Source organism: Plectropomus leopardus, chromosome 6 (genome assembly GCF_008729295.1).
Source record: "Plectropomus leopardus isolate mb chromosome 6, YSFRI_Pleo_2.0, whole genome shotgun sequence".
NCBI classification, from domain to species: Eukaryota; Metazoa; Chordata; class Actinopteri; order Perciformes; family Serranidae; genus Plectropomus; species Plectropomus leopardus.
The window spans coordinates 18,818,327-18,837,190 of NC_056468.1; the positions used below are offsets into that span (position 1 = coordinate 18,818,327).

At 42.9% G+C, this 18,864-nt stretch overlaps 1 protein-coding gene across 1 annotated transcript in view; it reads left to right on the forward strand.

The window, feature by feature from the left end:
* The window catches only part of gas2l1 (growth arrest-specific 2 like 1), a 28,850-nt gene extending 9,986 nt beyond the window's left edge, over positions 1-18,864 (forward strand). Inside the window, exons 2-5 of the mRNA XM_042488056.1 lie at positions 4,046-4,153; positions 10,617-10,713; positions 12,983-13,292; positions 15,997-18,864. Of these exons, the coding sequence (XP_042343990.1) occupies positions 4,046-4,153; positions 10,617-10,713; positions 12,983-13,292; positions 15,997-18,073 (2,592 nt within the window). The 3' untranslated portion in view covers positions 18,074-18,864. The remainder of the gene's footprint in view (positions 1-4,045; positions 4,154-10,616; positions 10,714-12,982; positions 13,293-15,996) is intronic.

Genomic DNA, 18,864 nt, shown 5'->3' on the forward strand with positions numbered 1-18,864 from the left:
CTTTAAATTCAAATCATACAACAGCCAATTTACTCATTAGAGTAGAACAGTATTGGCTGTCTTGTTCATTCCTTTGTTATGATCCTATTATGTCAAGTTAGTGGATACAGTAAAGTGGCGCCCCCAAGCAGGGGCTAAAGGGGGACTAGGCCCCCTGATACAGTTGATGACCAACATTACTGTGTTTAAGAGGCTGTGGCACGCCTAGTTTTTAAGTTAGCGCAAAGGTAATGGTATCTTGTCACACTAGACTACATATAGTATTTAGTGCTATGAACTATGTTGGCATAGCTCGGGAGAGGAGCTATGCCTGGAGAGGGGGCTAAATAATGCTGCAAAATTAGGCCAAATTTTGGCATAGGAACAATTGGCGTGAGCATTTTAAAAGGTATCCCCAAGTCTCACCTAAACTTGAGAAGGCTTGTTCGCAGTAAATTTTCTCTTAAAGACAAAGGACAAGCAGCCTATTTGAAGAACAATGTTTTCCTTACACACGTATATTCAGACACAAACACACCGAAACATGATTGTTGTGGAACTCAAAATGCACCAGTTTTAGTCTATGCACATCAGATAATTATTAACATTAACTGTAAAATAAGAAACCATAGTGATTTTGTAACTCTCAAATTGACCTAGTTTTCCTATATACAATCACAGCATAAGTAACTTCCTCAAGTTAAGTTCCAGCTTTTGGTTTTGGTGTGCCACCCCAAGATTTTCACCCTTGTTAGTAAAGCATGTTAGTTCACATCTCAAATCAGTAAAGAAAATGGGGACTAAAACCAAAACATCTTCATCCTCCCCTCCCATTTCCTCTCTTCTTCCCCAGGGTTTGCTCCGTCTCTGCCATGAATGGCCCTTCAGATGTTTGCTGGTCAGGAAGGAAAGGAATGAAGAGATTGTTGACTCACACTGAGCAGATATGACGTTATCTGAGCAGAGGGATTGTTAAAGTGATATGTGCTCTATATGTTCTTTACATTAGGCTGCTTGGAGACAAACCTCAGTCCAAAGAGATTGCTGCTGCAGTCTCTTAATAATGAAAATGTTTCTCTCTCTGCTTGAAACATCTCTTGCATTCCTATCTTAAGATAGATATTTTCAGAATAGGGGCGTGCTGTAGATTGTTCGGTCGCTTTTCCTTTCTTTCCCTTCTCAAACATCTGCAGCTCTTGCAGAAGGCGTCTCTCATGTGACCAGCATGCATCCATAATTCATCCGTCAGTTTTTTCGCAGTGTTCCAGCTCCACTTCCGCATGTTTCCTGCGTGACCTTGTCTCCCTCCTCCCCTTCTATCTCATTCTGGTGTGTGTGTTTTGGTTTCAGCGTGTCTGGGTAAACCCAGTGTTGACACAGTGAAGACATGGGAAGTGCACACATTTTGTGTCAAAGGCTCCACAGAGCAAATATTTCAAATGCCAGAGCTGCTATTGATTAGGTTATTATTAAAACCCTTGGTTGGCGTGTGTATCCAGCTCAGTGAGCAAGTCCTTCACCTTCCCTCTGGAGGAAAATGTATGACCTCAGCTGAACAGCTTTGAGGGAGGCTTTGAGAAAGGCTTTACTATAGAGAGAATGAGGGAAAAAATGGGTACAGTTAAAAAGGGAAGGGTAAGGCTATGTGTGTGTCTGTTGCCATAGCAATCTTTCCATTAAGTCACTGGCCGGGGTTTTTCCAAACAGGGCTCGTCCACCTACTGACGGAGTGAAAGATGGAGTGACAGAGCGGAGAAAAAGAGAGGGAGCAAGCAGATGTTAGAAATGTAAGCAAAACAAAGAAAGCTGAGACAAATATAGAGCTGGTCAGCGAGTGCAGGGCTGAGAGTAAAGTCTGATCAACAACAAAGCAAATGAGAGAGAAAAGACAGAAGCAGGTGAGAGGGAGAACAGAGAGGCAGGTGAGGTGCTGAGGCTTAGCGCCGAGTCCTCCCTCTTTAATCAGCGTGGGGAAGAACGAGGGGTGCTGTTTCAAGAAAATAACAGGGGGCCTACTTAATCTTCTGAACGCACGATAATGTAGGTGTTACAAACCAGCCAGCCCACACACACACACACACACACACGCACACACACATACCATAGCCCTTCAGCCCTCTACACAGCATGGAAGCTACTGTAAACAACCAAAGGGTGGGAGCTCACAACCTGACATTTTCCTCCAACACGTCATTTGATCACTTCAAGGAATACATTACCCACAAAATTATTATTTCAGTTACTTACCCTATGTTATTTTGAATTTGTTAAAAAGAAGTTTTTTGTGGGATGTCTCCGCTGTGAACCAAGAATCCAAAGAAGGAGAAAATTCTTGATGAATTGGAGTAAAAAGGAGGCCACAGGAAAATTATAGACTGAATCATAATGTTTGTTTACATTAACCTCCAGGTAGAAAACCCCTACATTACATACATAAAATGAAATGTCTCTGAGCAAACGCTGCCTCAGTTGGTTAGTTTTTAGCCTTCTAATAAAAGCCACATAGAAAGATCAATATCAGTGTAAATGTAAGCTACTTTTAGGAGATTTTCACGACTTAATGTTGCCATCAGTCTTTCCTGATGGGGAACTGAAGCCATTATCTCAAGGCCACCAGGCTCCATTGACAACATCCAGTTACAAACTAGCAAACAGTATAATCGAGGTCTTGTTTGTCAAGTCGTATGCTCAGTACTTGTCGAACAAAGGTATTCCCATTAAAACAAAAATCTTTACATTCAAACAATTTCATATAAACAGACCCGTGCATTAACGAGTGGCGCCTGGGCAAACGCGTGCATTTGAACTCGAAAGAGACTGAGAGTTCAAACCCATGTACATACCCAGGCATGCTGCTCATATGCAGAAGTGTTTGAAATAGTAACTTTTTAGTGAAAATGCATATGTTAGGGAAGCACTGAGCATATCACTGGATAAATGAGACTTGGAGTATACTACATGAGTTGTGTGAGAGTTTTTTAACGGATGTACTGATATAGTTTTGCTGTTGTTAAACGTGGCCCCCTTTACTCCAATATATTCAGGAATTTTAATCATTTTTAGATACATTTTCACCCTGGAGGCATACAGAAACACTACGTTTAATTTATGAACTCAGTGTACCACAGGGTGTGTAATTGATATGCAAATGACCACCCTGTAGGTGAAGTTTTTCCTTTAAATTCAATGAAATACCCCCCTACTCTTGGTAATGCCTGCTCCTGCACACACAGTCATGGAGCAGTTTTTCCTCCTCTCTTCCTGTGCTTTCCTCTGAACACTTTGCTGCTTTACTTTCTCTCCCTCGTGCTCGACAAGTGCGCATACGCCTTTGTCTGACAGAGACGCCAAGAAAAACATCAAAGTTGTCCAGTCCTGTAAGAGCCCAGGCCTGTGCAACACAGGCAAACCTTGCTCCACCCTGCAGTTGTGTCTCTGCCTAATAAGCACCCCCAACCACAGCAAGGGCACGAGCTCTGACTCTCTCGATTCAAAACCCAGCTGGCAGCAGCGGCCTGCTGACATCATCACCACTAGTCTGGTCTCTGAGCTCTCTCTCCTCAGTTTATCATGTCACAACCTGAAACATTGTCATGTAACAGCCCAGAGAGGCAAAGAGGGAGAGTATTCATTAGCATGTCCACATATGTATTTTTGTGCTTTTGTGACACTGCGGTGAACTGAATTACCAAAATGTTCTGGAGAGAGGAGATGAAGCAGGGCTTTTAATGTGGTGAGAGAGCAGGGTGGAGCACCCTGACACCCAGTAGGTGCTTGGAGAGAAAAGTTGGCAGGAAAATGACGCACAAACAATCTCCACACTCAACACCCTCATACACGCAGGCAGCCAAGACTGCTCCTTTCTCACACCATAAAATAGTTGTGTTGTTGACACATAGCGCTCAGGACCAGCGGCGCTTTGGTCACGGGTCCAGATATATGTGACTAAACATGATGTCATGTGGGGGCGCTGACCTGAAGAACAGGAAGAGAGTGCTGTCAGGTTCCTCTCGGATGTGTGTGTCATGTTGTGGGTGTTAAAGTGCTTTTGTTTTGTTTTCTTCAGGTGCGTGAGATTCTGGGCCGGTGTTCCTGTCCAGCTCAGTTTCCCATGATCAAGGTGTCGGAGGGCAAATACAAAGTCGGAGACTCCAGTGCATTGATCTTTATAAGGGTAAGTGCTAGCCACTGTTAACATGATTATGTCACTGTGGGCCAAAACGTGTTCACGGTTTATGTTTATAGATTCAGTTTAAAGGAGGACAATGTGTATTGTATTTTTGAGATAATGTTGCATTCATTGTTTTGATCACCTACATGGCTGATTTGAAGTACAAACAAAAAAGGTTAATTGCTTTCATCATTACGATTCCAGTCTTTAAAACATGTTTTTTTTTTTTTTAATTTAGATTCATGTCTGCAATATTATAATACAAACTGCCTTTAATTAAGCTACTTAACATTACTTGAGGCATTAATAATGAATGAAAGAATAAAGGTTCCTGCAAACTCTCAGATCAGTTGTGCTGAAAAGATAGCTCTGGTTTGTTCCAACCTAGGCCTTATTTTTAAAATTTTTGACCATCATTCATATCAGTAATTATAATATTTTACTCAATATGTAAATTTTTGAACTCTGGGAACAAGGCAACGTCACAGTAAAGAAAGACAGCTATTTTTAGGGTTTTTACGCAAAATTGACTAAAATATTTGTAAGACAGAAATAATGATAATTGGTGTAATTGTTATTCATAATAAACAACCATGACAATTTCCAGATTGACCTCCTGGATTACAGGAATGCTTAACTCCCCAAAATGGTCATTTGTATATTAATTACTAACCCGGCGTTTCTTTGAACTTGTGGGTTTTCTCGCATGCCTCCATAGTGAGCTAAGAATCCAAAAATGGATAAAATTCTCCATTTTAGGTCTATGTTTAACAACTGCAAAACTGTATCAAAACATCAGTTTACAAACTCCTACACAACTTGTGCAGCATTATCCAGTCCCAAGCACGCATTTTTGCTAAAACATAAAGGTTTAAAACACAGTCAAACATGTGGCACTGTATATGCAAAAGTGTTTTAAATAGTAAGGTTTAGCAAAATTGCATCATCGGTTATGGAGTAATTCCTCCCAAATTCAACATAGCACTGGGTGAGTAATTGATGTACAAATTATCATTTGGTGAGCAAGATATTCTTTCCACTTTGACAGAAAAAACCCGCCCACTGCTTTCTTGCTCTAAATTTTCCTCTATGCCAGAGAGGCACCTAAGGAAGACCATTTGTGGTCAAAAGGTCATCATGTTCACATTGAATTAAAAACTAAAATTGGGAATTAGATGGTAATGTGCGAGTACTTTTCTGTCTTTTGGCAGATTATCGTTACTCAGCACTTTCCAAAAAATTGATGTCCAGTGTTCTCGCTTTCTTTTTTACCTCCAGTTTAAGTGGTTTATCTCCGTAAACGGTTTCACCACTTGTCTTTTTTGTCCCCTTTGTTGTAGCCACGTTGCCATATCTCCAATAGAACTGACAGCCAATACTTTAAAAAAGTTGACCTGCATTGTAATGAACGTGAGTTAGTCAGTTTTACATTACATGTTCAGCTGTATATATATAGGAGCTTCTTTGGCACAAGTCTCCGAGCCCAGCAGTAATTGCATGGAACCATACGGTGTTGGCATATGGTATCATATGTTGTTTCAAGGGAAGCAGGGTCATATAGCAACAGATAACCGCTCAGCTGCATCAGAGCCCAGAGAAGTGCACCGTGTGTGTAACAGCGTTGTCAGTTCTTTCTCTCATGTGGGTGTTTACTGACTGGCCCACTCCCAGGACTGAACTTTTTTCCAGTGAGACACAATTAGAGCTTTAGGTCATTTCCTTAGTTGGCCCTTATCTTGGCTGTAGCCTGTTTCTGCTGGACTGTTTGTCTCAGTTTCACTCTAAGAGCTGCCACTGAACCCACATCAGGCCTCACAGGACCGGGCAGGAAGGCTGCTGGATACCATGGATCGATTTGGTCTCACTTACCTAAGATGTACCCGAGCCAGATTAATGGACTTGTTGGATGGCATTACACGCTGTCTGCATTCATTTACATTATGGGTCTGTGGTGTCAGTATTTCTTCAGTTTTAGCTGCACCACTATGTGAAGCAATGGTTGGACTTGCTTTCTGGGAAACTGTTTTTTTTCTGCACTCTTCAAAAGTGTCGTGTTTAGACTACTCCATTCAGTAGGACTAACCTTAAGGGACTGTAGAAAATTATTGTGGTGCAGAGAGCAGAATTACTGTATATAACTTTATTAAAAAGCAAGACCCTCACGAGCATAATTAACATTTTCTTTGCACTTTTTCCTCGACTTGGCAGAAAATACAACCCCATCCACCTAATAATTTAAAATTAAGTACCGACAAGTTTCATCAGAAATAACTGAAATCGGCAGAGCATAAGTAATACTAAAGCTATACTATGCAGAAAATATTGGTTGCTGTTTGTAAACACAACATTTAAAATCGCCCCCTCCTCCCTCATACAGGTTGTATATACACTGCAAACTAGAAACTATTGTAGAAACATAATATTTTTCATAATGGTAAAGCTGATACTTTAGCAGGCTAATGAGGCTAATTGAAAACACCTACAGTACCTGTCCAAAAAACAGGCCAGTTATTCATCACTCTTTAGCCTCTCCTTCAGTGCTCACCAGTAAAAGTGAAAGCCAACCGGCTCACTGTTTTGCCTCCAGATATGTTCTGCTCTGTATCCACAAATCTCATAGCTTTGTCTTGGATGCATGCGCCTACTACATGATCGCTAACTTAAAAAAAAAAGTAAAAAAGCGCACTATTTTTGGCTGGGGTCTACATGCCCATAAATGTCCCAACCACAGCAAAATGGGAAGGAAAATCCTGGACAGTATCTCTAAGAGGGTGTAATCTCTCAAATTTAGAAAATAGCACATATTAATGGAATAATGATTTTCACAATAGTTACCAATGCACACAGTAGAATTTGCAATTTCAAATTTTTTTAGCAAACATAATGAGATGTTAATATTTCAGCCACTCTCTTTTATTTATTCATTTTTTTAAAAAAGGCCACGCTTATATTTTAGGCCATCCTTATATGACCTGTTTAACTTATTTTACTTACTGTTATTATACAGACAAAAGTGGTTATCTGTATTAAACAGAGAGGGGATTGTTCTAGTCTCCTTTTTTATTTCATGTCAGAAATGCACCATTATGAACAATTACACGCACTAAAGCCATCATTAGTGGCTGTTAAATTAATCCTGTGAAAGAGGGCTGAAGTATGAATTTGGGATGAGGAAAAAAAAGACCTCCCTCTCTTCAGCAAAATTAAAATTAAATAACCTCTCCTCCCCCCCTAATAATTTTCATACACTCCCTAAGATGTTTGCAAGCTCCTGTCTGCCTGTTGGAACAGCCATTTTAATTACAGACATGTTTAAATGGACCTGTTTGCAGTGTGTGTGTGTGTGTGTGTGTGTGTGTGTGTGTGTGTGTGTGTTTAGGAGCCTTTGACTTGTCAGATTAGCTCTCTTCACACTGCCTCCGCCCTCTCCTGATTGCTCCCTGGGGATGACAGTGATCACGCATATGCCCAAGCAGCTACGAGTGCGGCCAACACACTTCCCTTATTCTTCAGCGGGGAGGAAGCGGGCAGCCGCTTTGAAAGCCAACAAACCCCTATTCAGCCGCCAAAGCTCTGACAAGGATCTGGGGCTGAACGAGGGGATGAAGCAGAGAAAGCAAATGGGCGAGAGAGCCATATGAAGAGAGGGGGGAGTCAATAAGGCGTCTTTGTCCCCAGGGAGGTCGAGATGCCTTCAGTTGTGGGGCACAACAGCTGAAATGAACCATGGGCTTAATTTTTTGAGCTCACCAGCAAGATTTAAGAAGAAATTGGTTCAACACGCCCCCGCAATAATGACAAGAAGTCTCTCTGTTCGCTGTTGCCATAGAAACAGGGTCTCTCTCGGCTGAAGACTGTGATACCCCTTTGGTGGTTGGTAAATTAGGCAGCTAAGCCACAGATCTAAAGTGGAACATGGTCCCAAATTGCCTGTTTAGCCTAAACAGACTCTTCAGCAGTGCTGCAGCACTATGTATAAAATATGAAATGCATAATAAGCTTGTTGGATACAAAAACAAGTGATATAGAATGCAATCAAACAGATTTAATCATACAGCATTTTAAATACCCTTGATAGTTCTCTTTAAAGCAGCAATTATCCCTCTCCAGTTACACAAAGACATTTGCTTATTTGGATCACCGGTAGCTGTTTCCAGCGTGACAGCTACTCCTCCTCCATAACAATAAGAAATTCATTAAAAATAGATATGAAGCCTTATTTAGCCAACGAAGCCAATAACAGCTCTATTATGGTGTGTTGTACGTGATGCAAAAACTAATATAAGCGATCACAGAAAGAGTCATAAGTTAAAAAACGTCATTTGATAGTCCTAAGTTTAAATTTCTGAGGTCTTAATCGCAGCAAACATTTCATCTAATTGTATTTTTCCTTCTTTTAATTTATTAGCATTCTGTTTTTGGGTTGTGCGTACGTCAGTACATACATATGGGTACGTACTTCCCATCCTCATTAGCGCAATGTCTCAGTAACACCTTAAAATAATTTCTTCAAATTTGGCGTCCTCTTGGACTCAGTGATAACCTGATCAGATTTTAGTGGTCAAAGGTCACTGTGACCCTGTCCGTCTATTTCTCGTGAACGCAACATCTCAAGAAGGTGAAGGTCACTGTGACCTTGTAAAACATGTTTTGGGCCATAACTGAAAAATTGATACAACATTTGACACTCCATATTTCGATATTTCTATATCTTTAAACCAAGCACTGAGTCTAGTACTGTCTTTTCTCTTAATACCTGAACCTGTTGGCAAAATGTAGATTTATCTAAATTACATTAATAATATCCATATAAAACCTAACACTGCATAGGACCACATACCCTGTATGCTACTTACCTTTATACTGAATTCCAAAGCTAAATAAAAAATAATGATTTGTTCAGTCATCTTGTGGCTCAGGAGGCAGAGCGGGTCATCCACTATTCAGAAAATATCCAAATATCTCCCAATGTCTGTTCCATCAGTGTGTGTGTGTGTGTGTGTGCATGACAATGGTTACTGAGTGGCAGGTGGCACCATGTACAGCAGCCTATCTACCACCAAAGTGTAATTGTGTGAGTTATTGTGACATGTAGTGTAAAAGCGCTTTGAGTGGTCAGAAGACTAGAAAGACACCATGAAAGTGCAGGTCCATTTACTAGTTACTGTTTTAAATTGTCTTAAATATGGTAAAAATGATCTGGAAAGGATCTTAAAAAGCATTAAATTTAAGCGTCCAGTGCCTATAGATACCCTGTTTTGTATTATCAAACCTTTATGATGTTTTTATTGTGGAAATGATGCATCAGTGATAATAAAAAAAAATATCACTATAATATAAAACTCGTGCAGCCTTGCTTTTTACTGCTGGCACATGATGGTCACGCAGCATCACACAAACCGTAAACCTGTTACTGACATAAGGCCAGAGCAGAGGAGAGTAAGCAGTTTATAGCATCAGGTCTGATAGAGATAAGCAGATCAGCTGTTTTGACGGATTTCATGTAGTAGGGGAGCGAGGCTGATGAAAAGACTTGTAGTGGATTGGCAGGGATTGTATTAGAAGGAAGGTGGGGTCAGACTTTGGTGCACATGTCTGCGCCCTCTCTCTGACACTCTGAGGGACCCGGAGACGAGGCGCTGGGCCACGTGTGTATTTGGTGCAAATAAACTCTGTGCCAGCACACGCAGATGTACCACTATGGCTTTGCCTTGCCTGCCCTCTGAGACACGGGTACAACCTTTACAACATGTGGCTGGCAGACCCTATTACACAACCCAAGGCGAGGGGACACGTCCACGGGGCTCTCACATCGGGAAAACTGCCTTGATGCAGTGAAGGCAGCTTCTGCCTGGAGGGAGCGAGGCTCTTCGGTCTGGTCTTGCGGATGTGTGTGCTTCAAAGAGCAGAGGAGAGTAGGAAGTGACATATCCACCAACCCCCCTCTGTTTTCTCTATCCAGGCCCCCTCTCCTCTCTGTCCTCTCCACAGTAACCGAAGTCTCTGTGGAGGAGCAGAGAGGACAGCAGGGGTGAGTTGTTATTACCATGCTAATTCACCCTGCTTCCCCCTGAAAACACGGGGAAGCCAGCTGAGAGGCATGAGAGAGAGGGAGAGAGAGGCCCAAAAAAAGTGTCTTTCACAGCACTTTGGCTCTTTCTTATGCTACCGTACTCTGTTTAATTGTGAGTTGGCATGGCAATGAACAGCCCTCATAATGGCAGCAGCTGGGGGTGATGTGGGAGAAGGGGGAGGGAGAGGCAGGGGTGCATCTAGATGTTACATAACACTGAGGACCAGCCAGCCTTCAGCAAGCTGCCCCACTTGTGGAATTTGCATATCTATTGACTTGTGCAGTGTGTGTGGTGGTGCAGTATATCAAAAGGTTGAGCCATTTTATTTGTGCACGAATGTGTGTGTTACTCTCCGTTTATCTATTGAAACCTTTTCTTTTTTCTCCCCTCAGGTTCTTCGTACTCATGTGATGGTGCGTGTTGGAGGGGGCTGGGACACATTAGAGCACTATTTGGACAAGCATGACCCGTGTCGCTGTGCTGCTTTTGGTGAGGTCACTTCCCGTTCCCCGTCAGCCCCTTACAAAACAATTTCATTGCTTTGTCTCAGTGTTGCATAATTCATAATGCATTAAAGACCATAAACAAATGAGTCACATCTGATGCACTATGTTAAGACTCGGAGCAGACACTGGGAAGGTCAGCAATGTTGAGAAATTGTGTTTGTGCCAGACATGGATGGCCACTGGGTTCAGGGCCTGAACCCCCCCCCCCCCCGACCTTCACCTGCAATATGTTTCTCAAATTAACAGGTATTGACCAGGAAGAGACTCAAAATGACCACAGAAAGATGCAAAGGAACTACAAAGAGACACAAAACAACCAAAAAAGACAACAAAATGATCAATAAGACTGAAATTTACTTCAAAAGACACAACTTGACTTTTAAAGAGACATAAAATGCCAACAAAGAGACACAAAATCATCACAAACACAAATGAAATGCCAAAAAAGACACAAATGTACCTCAAAAAGACACACCGTAATTGCAAAATAAAACAAAACCAATACATGTGTAACAGACACAGACTTACAACCAAGACATAAAAATCCACAAAAGATGCAAACAGAAGAGACAAAAAACAACAAAAAGGCTAAACCTGCACAAAGTTTGTGTTTCTTGCTTTTGTGTAGGAGTGTTTGTGAGGCCTTTTGCATGTCTTTGACCCAGGTCCCATTGTCTCAAAATCCGCCCATGGTCCAAGTAGACACCAAAACAAAACAAAAAATGAATACAATTTATAATTCTGTCATTTCACACATTGTGATGGTTTCTATCTGTTTATTTGACACAGTTATATCACCCAGTAAAAATCAGTCTCTTTCTCACTGAAACCAGAACAAAATGACTTCCAGCCAGCAAATGTAGGTCTGCAAAATGATGTTTGTAATGGAAAATGTGAAGTCACTCTGACTCCGTAATTCCTCTACTACTACCTGATCCCACAATACATCTGTGTAGCAACTCATTTCAACACAGACACTTTTTATTGCTTACAATCCCTAATCATTAAATGTTTACATTGGCTTTGATTAGGAGCACAGAGCTCAGTCATACGTACGCTGTGCTGAGTGAGAGCCTCCCTTCTTATCAGCGGGTCCAAACTGCTGCTGAAGTGATGATGTCAAGGGCCGAGCGTCTGGCCTGGACAGCTGACACTAGCTGAAATCATAATTGGTGCTAGATTTCTAACCACAAAAGGGCCGTATTGAAGGTCACAGAGTATTAAGTGATCACAGAAATATGCTTTTGTGATCTTCCCCCTAAATAGTGGGATCATCAGCATCTCTCTGGTCAGGTCTGTCTATCCCTGGCTCAGGGAAGCATACAACGTGTTATCTACTGCCGCTATCTAAGAGTTTGATGACACTGATGAAGTTAGCCACGATATACTGTACTTCTGGACCTCTGAGGTCAACTTCATACTAGGCCAGGGTTGTATCTAATTCTACCTTCGCACCTTCCTAAAATTTCACCGGGATACACAGAATATGACAGTGTAACTGTGCAGCACATACCCCCTTCAGACGGCGAACCCACTACTTACTTTCAGCTTTTCAGACTAATAAATACACGATATAAACCCACAAAAATTTTAAGAAAAGTAATATTCTCAAACAAATAATCCCAATTAAGAGAAATACAACTTAAAATTCAATAACATACTTAAATATAAAGTAATTCTGAAGCTAATTAAAAAAATAATTTAAATTGAAATAAGAGGATTAAAATAAGTACAGCCCAATGCGTTAGATTGCATTGTTTTGAAGTGGGACATGAGAGGCTGCCAGTGTTTGGGAACTTTTTCTGCTGAGTCATGGACAGATGATTTTATCTTTTCCAATTTCAGAAATAACATTAAATCCCACAGCCAGTTTTAGGGGGGACGGACAATATTTTCCGTAAGAGAAGAATTTGACAACAAACAAAAAAAAGAGTGTGAGAAAGTTTGTGTGAGTTTGCTCTTCTTTTACTCTTTGTTTACTTCCGGGAGTTTTCCCGCATGAAAATTCTGGCCAATTACAGAGCAGTTTCCTCGCACATCACAAATTGTGGTCCACTTGTAAATGCTGCCGTGTGAACACAAATTAATTTTGAGGCAATGTGCAAAATCGTAAGAAATTGGTCCTTATTCAGACCAGAGCAAACAAGCTTTAGGTGTGGAAGTGCCCAAATAGATCGTTTCCTTAGTTTATTTTACAGGCTGGCTGGTTAGATGTCTGTCTTAAACACTTGTTTATCAATCTGTCTCCACAGCCCACCGCTACCACCAGGCTAAAGCCAGTGGCCAAGGTCAGGGCGCCCACAGTAAGTCCTCCAGTGCCCACTCCTCCCGCTCCACCAGCCCAGGTCCACACTGGCGAAATGATGGAATCGCACCTTACAAACCTCCTGACAGGCGCTCCTTGGAGCCCCCATCTGCTCCCTGTGCCTCCTCCTCCTCCACTCGGCCTGGCCGCTCTCAGAACCCTTCTGCCCCCACCGATCTGGACTCCGGTGCAGCACGCACTCTACTCCCACGGCCGCCACGAGACCGCTCAGAACCCCGCCACTTTAATCCTCTCAGGTGAGCGTGTGCGTCTACACAAATGTGCGGATAAGTTTGTTACCATGATAAGAAATTAATCTCTCGCAAGTAGCCTTGCAGGTCACGCTCAGTATTTGCTGGTTGCTCTTTTGTTCAAACACTGATGACCAAGCAGACAGAAAAGCACACACAAAGAACTCAAAATATAAACAACAAATACAAATGCCAGGAAGCCAGAGATTAGACCAGGCCAGATTTATCTAATCTCTGGTGACATTGACCAGATAAACCTGTCTTAGACAGCCACCCCACAGCACTTCCTAGTGGCTACAAGGTGGACACCACACATTTACTCAGTTGCTCTTTCTCCCGCACTTATCTCATCTACTGTCATTCAGTGAAAGAACAATTTTCTGCATTTTCTATCATATGAATCAGCACTGGATGTTCATTTTAAAAGTGGCCAAAGTTTGAAATTACAAGGTAAACAGATGTAAAAGTAACCCCTGTGGGTAGAAACACAAGGCTTCAGACGGCTCTAAATACTCTGTTTATGTTTTTTCCTACTTTTAATACAAACTGCCGTCAGACTATGTCAGATTGCTTTACATGGATATCCGCTCCAGGCGTTTACATCACGTAGGCTAGACTGCTACATGTAGCTACTTGATACCATCAGTCTAACCAGTAATCTAGTTAACCAGCGTTGCTAATTTCTCTACAATTTTGGATCATATTCCTGCTGGATCATGTCCAGTTCTGAAGATTTTAGATTATAAACTCGTATTGGTGATTGCTCCAGGTCTTTTTCACAACTTAAAGGATTTAGAGTAAAATCCTGTTTTTCCTTACTTCCCATGTTTTCATCCGTCTCTGTCTCTTCCTCCTGTATGTCGTAGTAAGTAACAAAAATGCTTAGGGGAAATGAAGTAAAATACACATTATATTTAGGAAATGTAGTGAAAGTTGACAGAAATATACAAACTCAAGTAAAAAAAAAGTACTGTAACAAAGTCTTTTAGGAAGGGTGCTTGAAGAGACAGGTGATAAAACTGAGTGTATCAGACTCACAGTGAATACAGATCTTCCAGCACAGACAGTATGAGGAAAATAAAGTGTTTTTGAACATTAAAGCATGTTAACATGTTCAAGTAGAAATCCAAAATACAAGCATGAACCTGAAAACGAGCATTTTAGGTCTCCTTTAATTAGAGCATCGAGTGGCTAAAGATGGCTGTGATTCTTTGCCAGCTGTTGCCTTTCTTGTCTTTCCATGGCAGACAGATGGCCTGAATTAGAATGAAGCCTGTGACAAATGAAAGCACACATCATTTTCCTCTGATATGCTTCTGAAATGGCACATTAGTTGTAGAATAGTGGCCATGCTAATGGCATCGGAGGTGGTGGCATGTTAAGAAAATGATAAGTGGCTCTTTGTATGGGATATAAAGACAAAACAATCTGCTTATGTTCATCAGGAAGCCGGTGAAAGGTCGAGTTGGACCCATACCTTTCCTATAGGTCACAGTGTGGAGGTGCCATTGTTAATCATAACTCGGAGCTGAATGGTGGTTTACTTTGGCTTCTTGCCAATGAGTGGCTCATTTCTGTATCGAGCGATGGCTCAGGCCAGACGTCACGACGACAGCTCATTCGAATTAACCCTGTGTGGGTGGGGCGATGCATTTCAAGTGCGCCAGACTAGATAAAGACTAATCTGACAACTATCCCTAGACAACTGTTCACAGCTAACTGGGGAAGTAGGTCAACAGGTGGGCTCCATGCACGCTTGTTAGTGTGCCTGATTATAATCGAATTTCTGAGGATAACTTTAGAAGTCTGCTGTAATATACACTAATTAAAGGCACAGCCAGTGATCTTTCACCATCAAAATTCAAAACACAAGATGGGAGCATGCTGTCATTCCTAAATTGACTGACGGGTCTTTTAATATATGGACTCCAGACAACAACTTAATACACTGTTTGCTGATGCTTTAAAAGTTTCAGTTGCAACAGAAATATTTGCAAACCTTGAGGTAAAACAGGCTAATATGCCCCTGATAACACATCAAAATGCTATTTATTTTTTTACCTGTGGCTCTTTAGCCCCTCTTCGGTGTCTCCCTGTGTCTTTGACAGAAAATGTTATATTGAATCGTAGGCCTAAAATGTTACATGTGTTATATTCTCTAATTGTGAAAATGATACACAGATTATATATATATATTTTTAAAAATATTTCTTAAATTAAAATGTGCATCGTAACACATCCATAGCCCTGTGCCTTAGTTTCCCTCTAAATCTGGCTAAACCTCAATAGCTATAGCTAGTCTTGAGTTACAGGTGTGCATTACCTTCATTATAAGGCTCGCATAAGTTTGTTTTTTTGTGGCTCCAGAGATATTTTTTTTTTTTTTTTTGCCAAGAATTGTCCTTCAGATAGAAAAAGTTTGATCCCTGTCTTAAATCTTCATTTCCAAGCAAATTAAAACCTCTGCTGAGTATTTAAATGTACAGTTAACTGTACATTACTCTATAGATTTGTGCTAATCAAATCTATCCACTTTAGTTCTTCCTATAAGTGACTCCAGGAGCTGATTATATAGTTAAACCTGATGGTGTGTGACGGTGGAGTGTCTGGTTGATAAAGGGCAGTGCTGTGTGTCTGGTTGGAAAATTCAAAAAACGTTTGTGGTATAATTATGAATATAAATGACTCTTTGTATTTCTCTACACTGCAGGAATAAGGACACAATGTTGCCAGTGGCGAGACGACTGTCTGGAGACAGTGACTCCTCGACAGCCTCCTCTAAGGGCGGAGGAGGAGGAGGTGGAGGAGGAGGAGGTGGGGGAAAGTACTCTCTGGGTGGTGCTTCACGGCGCTCTGGTGATGAGGTAGTCCTGCTTGTGAATCGCAAGGAGGGGAAGCACGTGATTGAGAGGCCTGCAGCGGGAAATCAGACCCCATCGCTACGCCCCTCACTGCCCCGTGCACGCAGCCAATCTCGAGAGCGTCCTGCCCTCACTCCAATACTCAAACCGAACCCCCCACAAGGATCCGCTGATGGATCGCGGTCATCCCGCACAGAGAGGGGGCGTTCCCTTGGAAACGAGGGCCCAAGGAGGATACACGCTCCACGTTCCCACAGCCAGAGTAAGTTAACTAGCCGCACTAGGTCCAGTGATGCAAGCCCGGGACCCGCTTCCTGCTACAGAGATCCTCAACCTCCACCCCCGGACAGACGAGAGGACCTCCGGGCCAAACAATTGCCCCCGTCCTCTCCCAGAATAGGTGGTGGGTTCAGCAAGAGGCAGTCATCCTCGTGCTCTAACTCCCCCGTTAAAGGGATCCAGAACAACAACAGTAGCCCCAGTAAGAAGATCATAACTACCCCCAGACCTCCCGCACCACGCTCACCCTCCATGGGAAGAGGCAGACTTCTGCCACCAGTCACCTCAGGAGGTCGACGTTCACCTCACTCATCACCCCGCAACTCTCACCATCATTCTGCCCGCCCCCCCCGCACGTCACAGGGTGCTCGCTCTGCTGGGCGAGGCCATCATAGGAACTGGTCTGGCATGGAGCACCAGGAGCCCGAGGAGGAAGGACTGGGCCTCGGCTTCCAGATGCTGCCAACGCTGGACCCCCAGAGGGAGCAGGACCTGTATCGCAGCTTTGAGGCTGAGTTTCTGGCTAATACCCAGCAGGCTAGAGGAGTGTCTTGTAGAGCCCCAGGAGGAGCGACCCTGCAGGGAGCTGTGGTGCCAGCACCCGCTGATCCTAACGTCACTGACTCTGCCTACTCCTCCTCTAACTCTTCCACCTCCTCCCTGAATGTGGGTGCAAAGATGGGAACTCTGCCCGACCTCAGGGAATCCAAGAGAACTAATCCGCGTCACTTCCCGCTGGACGACCCCTTAAATTTACTTTATGGACACAATTTTGGAGGACCACACAACTTTGGTCCAGGAGAGCCTGAGCACTGGGGGGAGCGTGGAGGGGGTCTCAAGAAGCTTCCAGCCATCTCTAGCTCCATCGAGGAGAGGGAACCACCATCTTCTCTGCCTGGCCTCGGAGACACAGACAGTTTGATGAACCAGGTCCCGTCACAACCTGCTTTCCACTGTAGGAATATGAATGGAGACCACGGTGGTTGTCCTCCCACAGGGGGGCTGACAGGTCAGCAGGGTCAGCTTGGCTGGGGCACAGGGCCAGAGGGAGACGTTCCTCTGGAGAATCACCAGCCAAACTTACCATACGACCTAGAAAATGGTGATCACAGTGATGACCTCCCGCCCCCAGAGGCTTGTCCGTCACCTGTGGCCCTTCCCCCCTCTGATGATTGCTCCTTCCAGGACTCCTCAAGTGAAAACTCTTCCATGTGCTTCAGCCTAAGTGAATCCCGCTCAGAATCCCCCCCGCCTTCTTCACCCCTGACAAACGGGGACACTGATGGAGAAGGGCTGCAGACTAAGAAAGGGCAGAAGAAGGCAGACAGAGTTGCGCCTATCTCTAAGCACAAACTGAGAGGCAGGATGAGGCCTCGCACTGACAACAGGCCAGAAAATAACCCGTCACGTATCCCCACCCCGGTCAGCTACAGAGATCTGCAATCTCATGAGACATTTTCCCCGAGCCACACCCCACCGCTGTCCCCTCAGAGCTCCCGCTCTACTGGTCGTCCAGCCACATGCAAGGGCCTGCACCAGGCCTTCACAGATATGATCCATCCTCAACCACGCTCCACAGCGATGGGCAACAAAGACTGCCCTTTCCCTGGACAGTCAGGGAGCCTGGACACTGAAGCTTGGATGTAGCACGAATGAGACAGGGGCGTTGTTGTCATAAAATTTGACTACTGTGTAAAAAAAAAAAGAGAGAGAGAGAGACTGGGCTATAGACTGTTTTCATTGCATGTCTAACTTCTTTTTCACTTAGTTTCTCCCCTGAATAACTGCAGGGGGTTCACATTGCTTTTATGTTGCACTCAAGCCAAATTATTTATTACCAAAGGAATGGTCTCTTAAATATTACTTTTACTGTGTGCATGGGGTTGTTTTGCCAATCATAAGGTTTTTTATTTTTCTTATTTTATTTTTTTTGTTTGTTTTAGCAAAGACACTTGTGAAATTGTCATCAGTGACACGGAGATATAGAGAGAGAGCATATGTGCTGCCATGTGCCCCGCCGAGGGGCATGGTGAAGTGCCAGGGATTTAAAGCTGCAACTCTACACAACAGTGTTAACACTAAACCTTTAGTCAGATGGATTGGCTCCCTCTTGTGGTCTGCCACAGCATCTCTGCTTGCCTTCATAGTCAAAATACTGGTGTTTTCAGTCTCTCCACTTTTGTGGTCTTCATATAGGTATACTCACATTTTACAATATACTAATAGGTAACATAGACAAAGGTACCCCTGTCATCCCTCTGACTTGATGAACACTACATGCACTACCTATCTCTGTACAGTACTGTTATTAATGTCACCTTTTCACAACAATTGATGTTGTTGAGATAGATATGTGTTTTTACAGGGTCCAGTGTGTAGGATTTAGGGGGATATATATTGACAGAAATTGACTATAGAATAATAAGCTGGGTTTTTTT